Source organism: Calidris pugnax, unplaced genomic scaffold (genome assembly GCF_001431845.1).
Source record: "Calidris pugnax isolate Ruff unplaced genomic scaffold, ASM143184v1 scaffold20, whole genome shotgun sequence".
Taxonomy (NCBI): Eukaryota; Metazoa; Chordata; class Aves; order Charadriiformes; family Scolopacidae; genus Calidris; species Calidris pugnax.
Window position 1 is genome coordinate 34,330,799 of NW_015094510.1, and position 18,664 is coordinate 34,349,462.

General features: G+C 49.8%; 1 protein-coding gene across 3 annotated transcripts in view; it reads right to left on the minus strand.

Annotated features, from left to right (window-relative positions):
* The window catches only part of AMOTL1 (angiomotin like 1), an 84,909-nt gene that overhangs the window by 43,462 nt on the left and 22,783 nt on the right, over window positions 1-18,664 (minus strand). For 2 of the 3 annotated variants that reach the window (XM_014966180.1, XM_014966178.1), the window contains 2 exons: window positions 6,708-6,854; window positions 1,680-2,565 (listed from right to left, as the gene is read on the minus strand). In XM_014966180.1, coding sequence (XP_014821666.1) covers window positions 1,680-2,506 — 827 coding nt within the window. In that variant the 5' untranslated portion in view covers window positions 2,507-2,565; window positions 6,708-6,854. Of the gene's footprint in view, window positions 1-1,679; window positions 2,567-6,707; window positions 6,855-18,664 lie in introns of those variants that run through there. The other variant, XM_014966179.1, reaches the window with a different exon arrangement.

Genomic DNA, 18,664 nt, shown 5'->3' on the forward strand with positions numbered 1-18,664 from the left:
TAGAATCATAGAATCGTCTAGGTTGGAAGAGACCCTTGGGATCATTGAGTCCAACCATCTACCCTACTCTACAAAGGAGTAGAGAAAGACACCACCCAAGACTTTTTTAATAAGTCTGTAAACCCTAGTGGCTCTGCTGTGCCGTACTGCCAGTCCTCTGCTGCACAAGACGTCCCCTCTGTGCCCCTGCACCTGCCAGGAGGAACATTTCTGCTGCCATCATGTAAAGAAAATGGCAAGCAGGGGTAGCAGGCATCCCTTCTGCAGTGTGATTTGGGGTTTAACTGTGCTGCCTTACTGGGAATGAGCAGTAACCACCATCAGAAGCTGAGGGTTTCTCCAGCAGCACCTTGGGGTAAGACTGGGTGCTGTCAGCATGGAAAGCTGCACTGATATCAAGGGCTTTCTCAGCATTAACCTTGATGATCAGGCACCTTGGAAAGGTTTTGGAAGTAGCCCCAAAGGGTTTCCCACTCAACACCAGTGCCGTTCCCCAGTGCATGCAGCACCCAGGCCCACCCACTTACATGGACTCAGCAGAACAGACTCTGTGGGTACTGAATCAGCATTTTCCAAGAGTGATAAAAAACCCCAAACCAGCTCCTTTTCTGTGGGGATGAATCTGCTTGGTGCTGGAGATGTTTGTTAGCACCGCGAACGGCTGCGGGAGAGCACGGCCCCAGCTCGACCCCGTTGTCCTCAAGTTCGTATAGCTGTTTCTTAGCATAAACAGAGATTTTTGCTGAGCCCTTAAAAATATCATCTTGGTCTGAAAAAAACCCACACAAACTCTGCACAGTGGTAGGCTGGTAATCAAAACACACGTGTAGCTGGAGGAAGGCCAGGGGAGCTCAGTGCAGGCCCTCTGCTTGTCCCAAACGCCTTGAGACACTCACCAAAGCGACGCTCCGAGTTCCTCCCTGTCTTGACACGAAACCTGCCACTTTTGCAAACACTGAAAGACAGAGCATTCCCTCCCTCGTTTCATGCCTTACGGATTTCAGAAAGAGCTGGGTGAGCTGTGCCACCCTTTCTCCCTGCCTGCGCTGTGGCAAAGTATGTGCGCAAAACTTAATTTGATGCCGACAAAACCTTTGGGGATTTTGGGGTCAGAAAAGACCTAACGAGGCAGCTTGCAACATGAAAGCCACCCACACTCACACCAGACAACTCCAGCCTTCCAAACCCAGCAAAATACTGTCTGGGAGGTCAAAAAGACAGGGATGAGAAAGAGAAACCCTTGTCTTTAGGTACAGTAAGCAAAGGGAAGCCCTCAACGCAAGGCAGCCATCCTGCCTGGGCGCCGGTGGGGACCCACGCCGCTTGCAGGGATCAGCTCGCAGAGAGTAAATGCTTGGGATTATTTTTAATGCGCTTGGAATAAACCCGTGCTCGTGGGGAGGCCTGGCACGAGGGGCCCAGCACCCTGAAAGCCCCACGTGAGCTCTGTTGGGAAGATTTAAGTAGGGCATAAGCGGCGTATACACTTTATACAGCCCTCTGGGAGACTGGGGGTGCCACACTGTGCGGGGTCTGATGTCCCCATCACCTGCCTGCGGCTGAAACTTGCAGGGGCCATGTCTACCTGAGGCCCCAGCCCTGCAGAAGATGGCTCCTCTATCGAGGGCAGGATCAGGCTCCTCCAGCAGACCCACACGCATCCCCTTGACGGCCATTACCTGCTGACCCCGTACTCCGGGGGTGGCTGGTAGCGGACGAGGGCCACCTCGGCCCGGGCAGGCTGGGGGCCGGTGGCGTAGGAGGCCTTGAGGACATCTTGTGCTGGCTGCTCGCTGTAGAAGAGCCCGTGCTCCTGCGCCTTGCTGCCGGGGGCCGCCGTCTTGCCTTTGTAGGGGTACTCGGGTGGCGGGCCCCGTGGGTCCGTGGCTTTGCCGGGCGGCGGGGCTGCCTTGAAGCCCTTCCCGCCCCCCGGGGCCGGGGGGTGCTGCTTGGCCCCGTTCCTCTCCAGGGACAGCTGCATGATCCTCTCGCTCAGTGAGCGGACGTGGCCCTGCTTCAGCTCCTTCAGCGCCTCGTCCTTATGCGCCTGCCCGCTGTTGGCCCGGTTCACCGTCGGCCTCCCCTCCGTCCTGGACTTGGGGCCGGACCCACCATAAAACCCCGGCGCGGCGGCAGCGGCTGGCGGCTGTTGGCCCCGGAAAAACTGAGACTGGGCCTTGGCCTCCTCGTAGGTGGGGAGCTCCTCGGTGCCGTGCGGGGGCTGCGGGGCCCGGGGCTGCTTCTCCATGGCAGCACCGTCCCCCTGGTGCTCCTGCCCCTGCGGTTCCTGCCGCCCCGATGGCTGGACCATTGGCGGCTCCTCGGGCGCGAGGTTTTCTGCGGAAGAGAGAGTGCTGGCAGTGCTGTTGGAGGGGCCGGCGCTGCCCGTCGCCTGGTGCTGTATGGCCAGCAGGTTCATGTTCTCGCTGGGGTTGCCATACCTCAGCCGCTCCTGGATCAGGCGCTGCAGGACGGTGCCGGCTGCCACCTCCTCCGCCCCTCGCATCTCCGCCTCGGGCACCCGGCGGAAGCTGGGTGGGCGCAGGGTGCAGAGGGCCTCCTCGGCTGGGCAGGGAGAGAGAGAGGTGGCCATTAGCTCTGTTGCCCAGGAGGACTGGTCCTCCCTCCCTTTTTCCCCTCCTGCACCCCACAGCTGTGGCCCTGGGGCAGTGCCCTGCCAGGGTCCTCCTGGGAGTAGAGGGGACATGGCTGGAAGCAGCCGAAGGAGGCAGGGCACTGCTCCCTGCTCACCCCTCCACCCCAGATCATCCCTAATTCTGTTTGTAGTCACCCCTAAAAACATATTCCCATCACTTCCCTGGCCCTTCCCTCCATAATTCTCCATGCTTCGGTCTTCACTGCCAAGGCCGCCCCTCATGAATTCCAGACCCTGGAGACAAGGGGGATGGTCTGGAGAGAGAGAGACTTTCCCTCTGTTGGGGAGGACTGGGTTAGAGACCACTTGGCCAAACTAGCCATCCATAAGTCTATGGGCCCTGATGGGATGCACCCACGAGTGCTGAGAGAGCTGGCAGATGTTATCGCTGAACCACTCTCCATCATTTATGAAAGGTCATGGAGAACAGGAGAAGTGGCTGAGGACTGGAGGAAGGCAAATATCACTCCAGTCTACAAAAAGGGCAAGAAGGAGGACCCAGGGAACTACAGGCCATTAGTCTCACTTCTGTCCCTGGGAAAATAATGGTACAACTTTTTCTGGATGTCATCTCCAAACATACTGAAGACAAAGAAGTTACTGGAAGTGATCAACATGGATTTACCAAGGGTAAAGCACGCTTGACCAATCTGAGAGCCTTCTATGATGTTATAACTAGATGGCTGGATGAGGGGAGAGCAGCAGATGTCATCTACCTTGAATTCAGCAAGGCTTTTGACATTATCTCCCACAACATCCTCATTAGAAAATTAAAGAAGTGTGGGCTAGATGAGGGGGCAGTGAGGTGGATTGAGTCCTGGTTGTGTGACAGAACTCAGAAGGTTGTCATTAATGGAACAGGGTCAAGTTGGAGGCCTGTAACCAGCCGTGTCCCCCAGGGGTCAATACTCGACCCAGTCCTGTTCAACATATTCATCAATGACCTGGACGGGGGGACAGATTGTATCCTCAGCAAGTTTGCTGATGATACCAAACTGGGAGGGCTGGCTGACACTCCAGAGGGCTGTGCCGCCATCCAGCGTGACCTGGACAGGCTGGAGAGCTGGACAGAGAACAACCTAATGAGGTTCAACAAGGGCAAATGTAAGGTCCTGCACCTGCGGAGGAAGAACCCCAGGCACCAATATAGGTTAGGGGTGGATCTTCTGGGAAGTACTACAGAGGAAAAGGATCTGGGAGTCCTGGTGGATGGCAGGATCTCCATGAGCCAGCAATGTGCCCTTGTTGCCAAGAGGGCCAATGGAATCCTGGGTTGCCTAAGGAGAAGTGTGGCCAGCAGGTCAAGGGAGGTCATTCTCCCCCTCTACTCTGCACTGGTGAGGCCACAGCTGGAATACTGCGTCCAGTTCTGGGCTCCCCAGTTCAAGAGAGACAGGGAACTACTGGAGAGAGTCCAACGCAGGGCAACCAAGATGATTAAGGGATTAGAGCGCCTCCCTTACGATGAAAGGCTCAAAGAGCTGGGGCTTTTTAGCCTGGAGAAGAGAAAGCTCAGGGGAGACCTCATCTATGTTTACAAGTTCCTAAAGGGTGAGTTGAAGGATAATGGAGCTGGACTCTTTTCAGTGGTTTCCAGCGATAGAACGAGGGGCAACGGGCACAAGCTGGAACAGAGGAAGTTCCACTCAAATATGAGGAAGAACTTCTTTATGGTGAGGGTGATGGAGCCCTGGAACAGGCTGCCCAGGGAGGTTGTGGAGTCCCCTTCTCTGGAGATTTTCAAGACCCACCTGGATGCAGCCCTGAGTGATGTGCTCTGGGCATTCCTGCTTTAACAGGGGAGTTGAACTAGATGATCTCTAGAGGTCCCTTCCAACTCTGCCGAATCTGTGAATACCCACAGCTCTAAGCCCACTCCCAAGTCAATGGAGGGACAGGCAACATCACAGGGAAATCTGGTCTTTTCTAAAATTAGGATGGGAATGGATGGGATGAATAGAATAGAATAGAATAGAATAGAATAGAATAGAATAGAATAGGAATAATTTCAGTTGGAAGGGACCTACAATGATCATCCAGTCCAGCTGCCTGACCACTTCAGGGCTGACCATAAGTTAGAGCATGTTATTAAGGGCACTGTCCAAATGCCTCCTAAACACTGACAGGCTCGGGGCATCGACCACCCCTCCAGAAAGCCTATTCTAGTGTTTGACTTCCCCCTGGGAGATGCCTTGCACAGCTTCCAGAGGCAGCCTGCCTGGCAATGCTGAACAAGATGCTGCATTTTTGATGGCCAAAGTCAGGTGAGTCAAATCCCCTCCTAAGTGCACTGCCTGCCACAACAAAATAAAATGCAGAATGTATCACAGAAAAACCGTGAAATGACACGGAAAATAAAAGTGTCCTAAAAGTGTAATTTAAGAATAATTTGTGCTCTGGCATCTTTCCCCAAAACTGAAATTTCCCTTCTGGCCAATAATGCTGTTTCTAAGAGAGTCAATATTAACTGTTGTAATTTTGCTGGGTGAGTGCAAGGAAGGCATTGCAGCCATAGATGTAACGCCAGCATTTTAAAAAGTGCACAGATGGATCAACTACACAAGCCTAACACAGAATACTGAAGTTTTTCTGAGGCAATGGTACCATTTTTGCACCATACACGCAGCGGAGCTTGCCCAGTGCCAAGCATCTCATGGCCTACAACCACAGCCTGGAAGCTGGGATTGCTCCCTCCTGGAGCCCTCCTCCCACACCCATCCCAGAAGTGGTGTAAGACATCTGCCTCAACAGTGTCCGAGCCCAGACCGGTGCTCCCGAAAGACCTCCCTGCGGATAAAAGTGGGAAGAAGCCTGCAGCTCTGGACAGAGTCCTCCCATGTCCCCAGGCAAGAAGGAGGTGCTGTTTTCAGTTCATTTTTTTTGAGGTCATTCTTGTCAACTTTCTCTCTCTCCTGCTGTTTCCAATTCTCAGAGGAGTTCATCAGACGTACTCACATTTGTTTTTTGGCATTTGAAAGTAGTTAAAAAGCAAACTTTCTCCTGAGGTCTGGTATTTCCCTGAGATTTCATCAGTTACAGCACATGCTGTGGGATAACTTACACACAACCCAGAGGAAGAAAAGCCTTTGCCTCTGGACTATGAGAATAGGTCATTTCCACTAACATTTTTGCGGCAAAGCCTTAAAGATGATTGTGGGGCTCCAGGGGGAGAGAAGATTCCCAGGCTGTTTTGCTCCACGCCTGCCCTGCAAAATACACTTCTCCTGCTTCCCCTGAGACAATGTTATCTGCCTTCTAGCCTGACTTGTTGGCGTTGCAGCCTGGCCACCAGCCTTCAGAAGGTCTGTCAGCTCCCCAGGTTGGTGTTTAAGCCAATAAGATGCACAGACACACACACCTCCATCTACCTCTCTGCACAACAGCCACGTGTCCATCTACTTTATATGCCCCTGCAGCTCTTCCTGCTTTATTCCTGTTATAGCAGTGCACAGAAGCCTCATCATACTGGATGTTTTTGCAGACATGAAATAAAAATCTCTCTAACACACCAGAAACCCCTCCCTAATGTACCAGAAAGCTCACAGTCCAGGTTGTTGGACTATATCTGAGATAAGCCTGATGAAAATGATAAAAGCCAACTCCACGTGGTCAAGGCAGCTCTTTATCATACACCAGAAGGATTTTCACCCCTGCACTAGTCATCTGTTACCATCCTCATATTTGGGAGATGTACTTTAGTTGCCTATTTTTGAGGTCCGAAAGGACTGACCACAGTGCACTTTCCACTGGGCACCTTCAGTCCTGCTCCACCAGCAAAAAGCTCTGGATCTCAGTCCAGTTGTGCAGTGAAAAGCAACCGTGCCCTGAAGGTCAAGCAGTAACGTTGCATCCTCCACAAGCGTGACAAATGCTGGTGTGCTATAACACTAAAGTCAAAGGGAACTCCCCTTTGGCTCTACAGAGGATGAGGAGTTGGCCTTCAACTCTGTAAATATTATTTATAAGTGATCTAAACTGCTCAATTTATGCTTCGGAAAAAACCTGGAAGTAAATGTGGTGGGTTCGTATGGAAGTGTGGCCACCCACTTACCAGCTTTTTCTTTGGCACTGATCGCTTCAGCTGTTAGCGGAGGAACTTCATGCCTGCCAGCAAACAACTGGTGATCCTGGTAAAGAAAGCCAGCATCTTCCAGTACCTGGACTGGGCTGGTAGGCTTGTAACAAACAGATGTGGAGCCTGCAAGAAAGAAGAATGGGATGTTAGTAAATAAAACACTTGAATGACAAAATATAAAGCCATGACTTATGACAGAAGCCAAAAAAAATTTTCACAAGCATGGCTAGGTGACTGAGAAGCCCTGTCAAGGCCACTGAGCAAATCATCTCTTCTGTCCTCACCACCCAAATAACACATTAGCTCTGAGGAACAAGAGGCAACCACCAAGTCGTGTTCCATGCACTGACCCAGCCTGACCTTCAAGGTCCCCAGTCCACATACAAAGCAAGGCTGGCACAGCTCAGCTTGTAAAAGCTGACAGTGACAAGCTCACAGATCAAGGCACAGCCCTGGGACATGAAGTCAACAGAGCCAGAGCAAAACTGAAAGAGGGAGTGGGTGAAAAGAAGGACAGGTGAGGACCCAGCCACACGTTCAACAGGGCTAAAGTCTGGGAAAGGCTTTGCCACAAAATCCGCTCATGAATAACAGTTCAACAACACAGAAAATTGCTGAGACATAAAATACAGCCAACGCTATCAAGGGAAAGAGTTTATAAATCACTTTGTCCAGATGTTCTTAATATGGTAAGCAGAGGATGTAGCCGGAGGGCCATGGGAACGTGTCCGTCAGACTGACTGCACAGGAGCCGCGCGCCTGAACTCCAGCATCCCACAGGCACACAGCGCTGGACCATCTCCCAGCCCCTTTCACAACCAGTGAGCAGGAACCAGCTCACCTGGCAAGAGCAAGGCTCATCCTAGATCTGCTCTCAGGGGTGCCTTTCTCCAGCAGTGCTTGTTTTAACAAGCTCATACAAAATGCATCACAGCACTGTTAAGACAGGAATGACACTGGCTTGACCCCACAATTCATGACAGCAATGACATTGGCTTGCCTCCCCCCAATTCAAGAAATACACTGACAGACTGGAGAAGGTCCAAATGAGGGCCACGAAGATGATCAAAGGGCTGGAGCTACATGGAGAAGACAAGGGGCAATGGGTACAAGTTGCACTAAGACAGGCTTTATCTTGACATAAGTTTACAGTGAGAACAATCATTCACTGGAACAACCTCCTCAGTGACATGGTACAGTCCCCATCACTGGACGTTTTCCAGATGCGAATGGACAAGGTACTAGATGATCTCATCTAGGCTCCCCTTCCCACAAAAGGTTGGACCAGATGACCTTTTGAGGTCCCTTCCAACCTGGGGTGTTCTGTGATTTCCCAGTTCCTACTTATTTTTCTAAGTGCTACCTCATATTTGTAACGAGAATGCTCTTGCCTCAGCAGGAGGTGGAGGGCTCGAAGTGGCACCAGTGAGATGTCCACCCATCCCATTGGAGCATCCATCCATCCCAGTGGGGCAGGAAGCCCACGAGCACAGGGATGATGAGCACCCTGCTCTGCAGGGAAAACCATCGGCCATGGATGACCTGGACTTACTAATCCCGACTGCTTGGTTTGTGCTCAGCTACTTGTGTGCTCAATGGCATATATCACTCAGGGAGGTTGCTTTGCTCTCCTCCTTATGTACAGGACATGGCTAACCCCATGCCCCTATGTGGAGCAGGGCAGTAGAGGGATAGCAGGGGGCAGGATCCAGCCCATCTTCTCTACAGGCATGAAGATACTATTTTCTTCTGTGCCCAGAGGAGAGGAAATAGGCATTTCTGCAAAATGTTAACGAATTCATCACTTTACAATTCATATTATGCATGAATGTGTATGGCAGTTTTCTATATTTGGAGAGCAAGAGACAAAGATTGCTCACTTGAGTAGAATATGTTTGTGAAAATGAGCATGGTAGACTGCTCTGGAATGCATGCTGATACAGACCCAAGAAAAATCTCAAGAACCCTCATTTTCTACCTTATTGCCCCATTCTGCTACAGAACAGCATTAAAGACACCCTTCACTGCTCCTCCACGCATGGTCCTGCCTTGGAATCGGGAATCCTGTATGAAACAGGGGAGTTTGGAGCCCAGGCTTGTTTTATGAATAAAAGGTGGATTGGGGTGGAAACAAAGAAAATCCGCACACCCAAAGAAGACAGTTTCAAACATTACAGGAGACCGAACAGCCAGCAACTGCCAGCTTGGCCTCACGGCTCACCAAACAGAGTTTAAAAGAAATAAACGGTTACTAAAATTGTACGCTCGCCTTTTGCATTTTGAGTCTGCAGGCATCCTTGGGTCACGGTTTCAAATTTTCTGAGATGCAAAACGGAGAGTAAAGACTTGGGGTTTTTGTAGTAAGAGCAGAAATTCTCACCTAATTCTCACTTGTCTTTGGGGGCTGTGGCCATGGCAAAGCAATATTGTACTAAAATCAGGACATCTGGCATCTGCCAAACTGCTGAGTTTCCAATCTCTGTTATACCGGAGTCAAAACCAAGTAGCTCCAACCCAGACAGAAACCATTGCACTTTGCTGTATCCCTGTTGATCTTTCATCATCATAAAATGATGTAATGATGTTTTATGATGTTAAAAATTATGTCACAGTGTTTTATGTTCATTCACAGTAGGTTTTAATAAAACGTTAGCTGTAACTGGCACAGAAAGCCAGTTTATGTGTAGAACAGATAACAGTTAATGAAAGATCAGTTCTTGGCACGTGGCCACAATTCAGATCATGGGCAATAACACAACACTTGAAAGCTTACTGAAGCCTCACGAGCCACTTGGAACAAAGCACGAGCCTTTTTTCTTCCTTCCCCTGCGGGTCACTGGAGCCTTCCAAATCCCAGCTTCCCTCTCCAGAGGGGAAGGGTTTGCTACATCCAGCTCTGCAGGGGTGCAAAGTGCCTGTACAATGCTCAAGCACCTGCTCCTTCCCCAAACCTCCACGTTCTTTTATGATGTTCATCAAAAAAGCAATTTTCATCCTGATAATTAAATCTTGGTTCCAGAGTCGTGGTGCCTAAAAGTGACAGGTAAGCAGCTGGTTGAGGGCAACCTAGGATGGAGACCAATCTAGGATGAAGACCATCACCCCTCCAAGGAGGTGTCCTTAGGAAAGGGCTTTCTACCCACATTGATCCCAATCATCCCAAGACACAAACCACAGTTGCTGCCCTGTGTTTTGTCACTGCTTCTGCCAAGGCGACCTGATCCCATCTCCTCCTTAGGTGCCCCCTCCCCAGTGTGCCCAGCCCCCATGACCCCAGTGTGCCAGAATGCAGCCCAGTCTATAGCCATCACCTCTTCAATAGCTATATATCTGGTGTCTCTCTTAGCCAACCCTGTAGGACATGACCATACTTCTGCCCGGTTCAAGACTTGCTGAAGTGAACAGCTGCTCCAAGCCTTCATTTCTTCATTTCTATCAACTCTCCCACATCTAAGTGATTGCCTGACACCAATTCATTTGTTTTCCCTTTTCTTTTCTCAGATAAACTTGCATTATGCCGTACAGAAGCGGATATATTATCCTGGAGGATTACTACACAGCAGTGCAATTCATTTGAAGATTCAGAACTACTTCAATGAATCATTTGCAAAGATTAACACCAGACAGTCGGCAAGGACCCGGAGACAGAGGAGCAGCGCTTAAATATTTCCCGTTTCTGATGTGGTTTCAGTCTGGTTTTGAAAAGGATCTAAAGCAAAACCTCATAGGAAGTTCATTGCTGTGACATTACAGGGAAAGCCACAGTTTCAGAGCAGTAACAGCATCCCCAAGAAGCAGATTTCCTCCTTAAAATAATATTGGGAGAGAGATGGCTTTCTTACAGCCAAACTGCACTACTACTCTCACCTTCAGTAAAACACCAAAAAACACCCATTACACAAAGAGGGTTTGCTGCTATTTAGAGGCAACACCTGGAGGCAGCGGCCGGGTGATGAGTTTCTGCATCACACCCCGCTGCCCGCCCGGGTACCGCTCTGCGGCACGGCCCACGCCCCCGGCACCTACAGCTCCTCCTCCAGCCACCCAGCCAGACAAGAACACAGAGCTGTCCTCCCCAAAATCCTCTTCCAACTTGTACCCTACTGACCGAGCGGTTCAAAAGAGACCGTTTCAAATACCATCCAAAGCAACCATCCGAAATGAAAAAGTAAGTAAGGCGGCTTTACACTTTCCTATAAACTCTGCCGTGGTTTGTAAGGGAGGTCCAAAAACGACAGAACAAAAATGACATCGTTTCCAAGCCCCCATCTGTCCTTCTGTCTCATAGCCAAGCCAAAAAGCAGTATAAACACCTTATTCCACAATTTCAAATATTTTCTCTGCCCTGTTGCTGCATAAAAATCTCCGGTCAACCAGAAAAGAAAAAAAATTATTAAAGGGAAATAATGAAAGAACAGTCAAAGCACTCCAGGGTCCCAGGAGCTGGCCGAAGGCTGTTCCATGAATTCCCTAGGGTGGACCCTCAGTCCCTCCAATGGGTCACAGGGGCCCTCCATGGAGGCTGGACACCCCTCCATGTGCATCTTGGCCCGTGAACCTGAGTTTCTCTCCCGAGCATCAGCCTGCTTTGGAACGAGGGGATTGCTGTTCCCCAGCCACACAGCTGTGCCGCTCTCCCAAGGCTGGAAGGCAGATTTGAGTTTCCTTCAGAAAAAATTAACTCCAATTAACATATCCCATTTCTTGGTTTACCTACAACAAGGAAATGCCACTTCCAATAGCCTTGCAAAGGGTGGTCTTGGTACCACCAGCAGCTCCTCAGGGAGTCCTTTGCTGCCCAAGCTCTGACAAGAAGCAGGGGCTCAGACACACATTGGTGATTGTTGCCAATCAGCAGCTCCCCGGTTGGTGTGCAGGTTTTTTAGGTCACTTTTGGGGTGGGTGACTCACTCCAGCACCCCAGAATTCTGTTTGGGAAGCTCACATCTGCTGCCAGGGCTCCCAAACACCGCCAGGGCTGAACAAGCATTGCTAATATTATTTTCACAGGACCAGAGCAGCTTCTTGCAGGACAGAAATCCAACCCACACAACTCACACCAGATGTGAGCGAGCAGCACCTCTCCTTTCCCACATGAAAGCCGGGGATCTACCACATCTGAGCCGGGAGCAGCCTCACCCCTGCGCCTGGCAGGATTCACCAGACCGAGCCCCTCTCCGCAGCTCCCTGAGCTGGGAGAAGAAATCCTCATCCCAGTATCAGCCCCGGGATCCACATCGTGCTATTCCCTTGCTCAAGAAGAGCTCCTGGAGTCTCCCATCCTGGGTAATTGTCATTTCACTCTCCAGAAAGTGCCTCATCCAAGAAAGCACTAAGCAAAACTAAAGAGAAAGGGTGATGGAGGCAGCCAAACCCATCCCTCCCAAGGAGTCGAGCTCACGCATCCAAATTTAACTGCCTACAAGATGAACACTTTCCGTGAAACTTCAGCCTCACGCGCTTATTTTCATATACGCTTCCCCTCAGCAAAAAAACAGCAAAAAAAGCTACGAGTGAAGCAAAGCAAAGGCGCCTTGCAAGCGGCTCCCGAACCTGGCAGGAGATCAGATGGATACTGCAAAGAGCAGAGCCAAGGCTGCCTGCCCGGGAGATCCCCCACGGATGCCCGCGCCTCCCCGATGGAAATCAGGGGCGCGGGCGTGTGGGGGCAAACCGTGCCCGTCACGGCTCTTTCATCTCGGATGGTTATGGGTTTTAGAACATTAGAATAATCCGCTGGTTTCCCCCCCCCACCCCGGCCCAGGCTCACCCCGGAGGAGAGGCAGGATGCAGGCTGAGTATTTTCATCGTGGCTCCAGGTGCCGAGCAGATACCTGGGCATCAACCCGACAGATGAAGGGATGCACGGTCCTTAGGTGGCTGTGCTAGGCTTTGCACAAATATGTGCATTTTTAAGGTCTCTCCATATTATAAGCTACGAATTTGCCTCTGCAGCTATAACACTGAGCCTACAGGACGCAGCCAGCCCAAATTTATTCAAAGAATTGAATCAATAATTGAAATTTCTACTTTGATCAAAGCACCAGTGGCACAGTGACGACTCACGTCAGCGTTTCTGCTCCGAGATAAAAGTGTAAGTATTATTCAGAGCTGAGAGTAAGGGAAGAAACTCTCGGTAAAAGAGTGAAATACGAAGGCTGACGCGGAGCTCGCGAGTGAGACAAGGTTCTGCTACAGCTGTGCCGCTTGTCAGCGCAGCGAAGAGTCTGCAGACATTTTCACTACGCCATAAATTCCGATTTCCAAGCCATAAAAAACTCCAAGATAAAAATTCATCATGCAAATTCTTAGGGAAGGATTTATATTTTTTTTCCACTGGGGAAAAAAAAATAAATCATAAATCAACGGCTACACCATACAGACAAGAGGCTCGCAAAGCAGGAGTTTAAGCTATGATTAACTTTGCTGTACTTACAGCCTTTAAAAACGATCACGTTACAGAAAAGCACTGGCATGATCTGTGTCACTGGGATATTTAAGCCTTTCCATTAATTAAGCAGAAGTGAAATCGGACCTAAGACCGTGGATCATTCAGTCTAGCTCCTCATTACTTTGAGCAACCATTTATAAAACTCTCTTTTTGAACTGAATAAACAGCACCCAAAGAAGAGGATTTTTTTTCAGCCCATTCGGAGGAAGATTTGGGATCCTCTTCCTTCGATCCACACAAATATTCCTCCTGGTTCCCGCTCGCAGTCACTGACATTGCTCTTTATCCATCTATTTTTTTTGCCAGTGGTGTCCTTTAGGTTAAATAGCTTTCTCCCTGAGTCATTCCCACAAACTTGCAGCGTACAAAGGAGCCTGGGATAAGGACAGAACAAAAATAGTACAAAGACTGTACAGTACTCTCTAACTGAAAATGCAGGCATTGAACTCTATCATATGGATCTGCAGATTTCTAGAGCTTTTCCAGTTTTTTTCTTTTTTTAAATACAGGCAACAAACATTAGGCAAAGGATCCACAGGGCTTCATTTGATCCGTGTGAAGAACTGCTCGTGATAACTCTACACTGAGCGGAGCCTTTGCATTATTCTTATCTTAAGTGTCATGTCTAAAGGAAAAAGAAGTTAAGCCTTCTTCCCACCAGAATATATATTAAAATTATGAGCCTTCCGTTATTAAATCATTACATGCAATTTATATTCAACCACTTTTAAAATGCAGAAATTTAATAATGGTATTATACACAGAAGTGCTAACAAGATAATTGCCTTGAGTTCCTGCTCCCAGATGGCTGAGCTCAGATTTAGAACGGGGAAAATCACAGTTAACGGCCGACAGCGTGGAGCCGTCACCTCGAAAACGGCCCCAAAACGTGCACACTGAGGCAGGGGAACACGTCCCAGGGGATGAGACACGTCACTGGCAGGGACCCCCTGCCCACCCCAGGGAGCCATCCCAGGGAGAGTCTGTCCGGGAATTGTCTCCCCATCTCTGTGGGATGCAGGAGCCCAGACCAGGTCCCTGGGGGGAAACCAGGTCCCTCCCGATCCCCAGGCTCCTCAGGGGACCCATGTGCTGTCCCTCAACCCAGCAGGTTGAGGGGACACTGAAATATCTGCACACAACGTACACATCGAGGGGGAGGGCAGAGGAGGAACAGCTTTGTAATGACTTAATTTAGTTTAGGTCTTAAATGGAGACTGAATTTCACAAAAAGCATTTTAATTCATTAAATTAGTCATTAAATTAAATTAATAAAATTACACCCTTATTTTCCAAACCTGAGCCTTGCCCATTGGAGTTACTGTTGTCTAAATCACATTTACATTTGTGCTAACCAATACGGTCAGAGCGGATAATCCCAAATATTGCTCAATTATTTAATCCCACGCTATGTTTTCCCGAGATGCAGCATCCTCCCATGGATGGCCCTGCTCCTCAAAAGGCGCTGCCTGGACGCGTGTCGGCCATCATTGCCGGGCTCAGGCAAGAGGGACCCACTACAGCTTCAAGAGGTGGTACAGACGTGCCTGAGGAAAGGCACGGCCACCCACCACCGTGGGACACGCCGGGGCTGTGGCAAGGCCACCGAAGGGCAGTGACAAGCGGGCACATCAGCAAATGCTGCAGGACCCGCTGCCGCACCGAGGAGAGATTTAGTGCAAGGCAAAACTCCGCTCTCACCCGCGCTGGTCCAAATCTGGAGTGATTTCACTGGCTTCTACAGATTTACTCCGAATTTACACCCACAGCAGCATCCTACCGACTGAAAATGTCACTTAAAGGACTCAAAAAGCACAGACGCACCTCCTAAATGCAACATTTCAACAGAAAAGTTGCCCTAACAGTTTTTTATAGAGGTGATATTGTTCTCCTTGTTATTACTATTATTTTCTATTTACTTCCACCTATTTCTACTTCTGCCCTGAGCCAAAGGCAGGCTGTTCCATTTAAAAATTCAGCACACAAATGGGAACCAGATTACATCCATCCCAAAGCTGCCAAAAAGCAATTGCTGCATGAAACCAAAAATCCTCCTGGGATTTTTCCCAAATCCGCAAAATATTCCCGAGCACTAAAGTTTCCACTGGGACTATTCCATGAGCAGAGAGTCTCTGTGCGAAAACCCGAGTATGCAGCCGTCCTCCTAATAGTTTCCAGGACAAGGAGGCTGCACGAGGCACGTACTCCCACCTTAGCACCGAAAAACATTTATACCCAATCTGGCCTTTAAAGCAAGTTATACGCTTTAAAGCAATACACAAGTTAGACGCTTATCAGCGTTTAAAAAACCATGGTACTGGGGACCATCAGGCTTTCATTTCCCAAAGGCAAGGTGCAACGGTCAGCAGTAACATCTCCACGTTGTCCCAAAACCTCCACATGCAGCCCCAGAGCCTGGATGAGCTGGACCCCACAGGAAGCCCCACACACATCCCTCTTGGGGCTGCCACCGGGATCATAGAATCACAGAATCATCTAGGCTGGAAGAGACCCTCGGAATCACCAAGTCCAACCATCTACCCTACTCTGAAGTTCTCCCCTACACCATATCCCCCAACACCACATCTAAATGGTTCTTAAACACAGCCAGGGATGGTGACTCAACCACCTCCCTGGGCAGCCCATTCCAATGCCCAACCACTCTCTCTGTGAAGAATTGTTTCCTAATGTCCAGTCTAAACCCACCCTGGCACAACTTGAAGCCATTACCCCTTGTCCTATCATCTGTAACTTGGGAGAAGAGACCGACCCCCGCCTCTCTACACCCTCCTTTCAGGGAGTTGTAGAGAGCGATAAGGTTTCCCCTCAATCTCCTCTTCCTCAGACTGAACAACCCCAGCTCCCTCAGCCTCTCCTCATAAGACTTACAATCCCTACAAACCCCCTTCCTTTTCTCTGCGTGGGATCAATGCAGTGCCTTTAGCTCTGTGCCGGCGGCTCCTTGCACAGCAGCTCTTGCGAGGAGCACCAGGGGTGTCTCTGGGCATCAGTCCCTCCACCCAGGATGCTGATGAGCAGAGGGTTTGGTCCAGGTCACCGTGGGGGGCCAGGACCCTGGGAACTGTCCCCACACCCCCCCCACGATGCCACAGGTGCATGGAAATGAAAAGTGAGTGAGAGCACCCACCGATCCTGTCGGAACCGGGGCTTTGGAGAGGCAGCACGTGCTTGTGTTGGTCAAAGCTGCCTTTCTCCAGCAGCCGAGTGCCTTCCAAAAGAAAAGGGAAGGTAAAGCCCCCCCTCCCCCAGCCAAACGCTGGCAGAGAGCAAAGGGGAGCGATGGACATCAGGACAGAAGAGGAGTAGGGACATGCAGGTGATGGAGGGGCTTCCACCAGCCCCACACAGTCTGAGAAAACCAGGGGGCCCAGCCCCAGCAATGCCCCCAGCACAGCCCTCCCTATTTAATAACCTCACACCAGCCCCCTGCCTTCACCCCCTGGCACCACTGCTCTGGTTGAGGCTGGGGATGAGGAAGGCCAGGCAGGATGTGGCCCATCCACACGGGACCAGAGGGACCACAGCACCCACCCAGCGTGACCCCAGAGAGGGTTTTATTGTGGGAATATCACCCACCCCATATTCCCTGCCCACACCACTCGGGCATTTCTTGATAAGGTATTTAAAGGACCCTTTTAAGAGCTCTTCTAGCTATTAGCAATAACTAAATATATATAAAAATATATATATATTATATATATAATATACACACACATATAAAGATCTATAAATATGTAGTACACTTTAGAGGTATATATAGATATAATACATATGTAGTCATATATGGAGTACATATTGGAGTACTGTGTCCAGCTTTGGAGTCCTCAACACAGGAAGGACATGGATCTGCTGGAACGGGTCCAGCGGAGGGCCACGAAGATGATCAGAGGGATGGAGCACCTCTCCTATGAGGACAGGCTGAGACAGCCTGGAGAAGAGAAGGCTCTGGGGAGACCTTATAGTGGCCTTCCAACATCTGAAGGGAGCCTACGGGAGAGATGGGGAGTGACTCTTTGTCAGGAAGTGCAGTGACAGGACAAGGGGTAATGGTTTTAAACTGGAAGAGGGGAGATTTAGATTAGATACCAGAAAGAAATTATATAATATACACACACATATAAAGATCTATAAATATGTAGTACACTTTAGAGGTATATATAGATATAATACATATGTAGTCATATATGGAGTACATATTGGAGTACTGTGTCCAGCTTTGGAGTCCTCAACACAGGAAGGACATGGATCTGCTGGAACGGGTCCAGCGGAGGGCCACGAAGATGATCAGAGGGATGGAGCACCTCTCCTATGAGGACAGGCTGAGACAGCCTGGAGAAGAGAAGGCTCTGGGGAGACCTTATAGTGGCCTTCCAACATCTGAAGGGAGCCTACGGGAGAGATGGGGAGTGACTCTTTGTCAGGAAGTGCAGTGACAGGACAAGGGGTAATGGTTTTAAACTGGAAGAGGGGAGATTTAGATTAGATACCAGAAAGAAATTATTTACAGTGAGGGTGGTGAGGCACTGGAACAGGTTGCCCAGGGAGGTTGTGGATGCCCCATCCCTGGAAGTGTTCAAGGCCAGGCTGGATGGGGCTTTGAGCAACCTGGTGTGGTGGGAGGTGTCCCTGCCCAGGGCAGGGGGGTTGGAACTCGATGATCTTTAAGGTTCCTTCCAACTCTAACCATTCTACGATTCTATGATTCTATGATATGGCTACATGTATTTTTATAGCTCTCTACATATAAGTAAATATATATAAAGTATATATTTACATATTTTTACATATAGAACTCTCTATATATGTAAAGATATATATATATAAAAATACATATATATATCTTCATGCCCACCTGTGCACAGGAACAGCACTGCCAGCTGACTGTGCACAGGAAAAATCAGGGGACTCCTCATCTTCACGGCCACCCCTCTCCCAGAAGGCTTTTTAGGCTTATTTTTATCCAAAAAAAAGACAGACCCTGAGCTCAGCGGATGCCCAGCAAGGGCCTTGCAGCCGCCTCAGCAGCCAGATCCCGGTCTCGGGCGGGCGGGCGGCTGCTCCCGGGACACTCGCACAGCACCAGGAAAGAGAAAAAAAACATAAACCCACCCCTCTTTCCATCGCAAGAGGAAAAAGCCCCAAGCAGCGACCTTCCTGTACTTTAAAACTATGAATCACAAAACCTGGCAGGAGGATTCGAGTTAAATTCACATGTTGTGTTAGGTTTTTTTTTCTTTCTCCACTTTTAATGTTGTTGTTGTGTGTGTTGTTTTTTTTTTTTTCTTTAAACAGGAGTTTATCTTTGTTCTCCCCGCAGGGGCAGGAAGGTTAAATATAAAAGTTCCCTCTCACCATCCCCCCTACGACAACAACAACGGCAGAAATCGCTCTCCCGGCGGGGGCGGCCCTTCCTGCCGCTCACCCCCGCCGCCCCCCCCGGGCTGGGACCCGCCGCCACCCC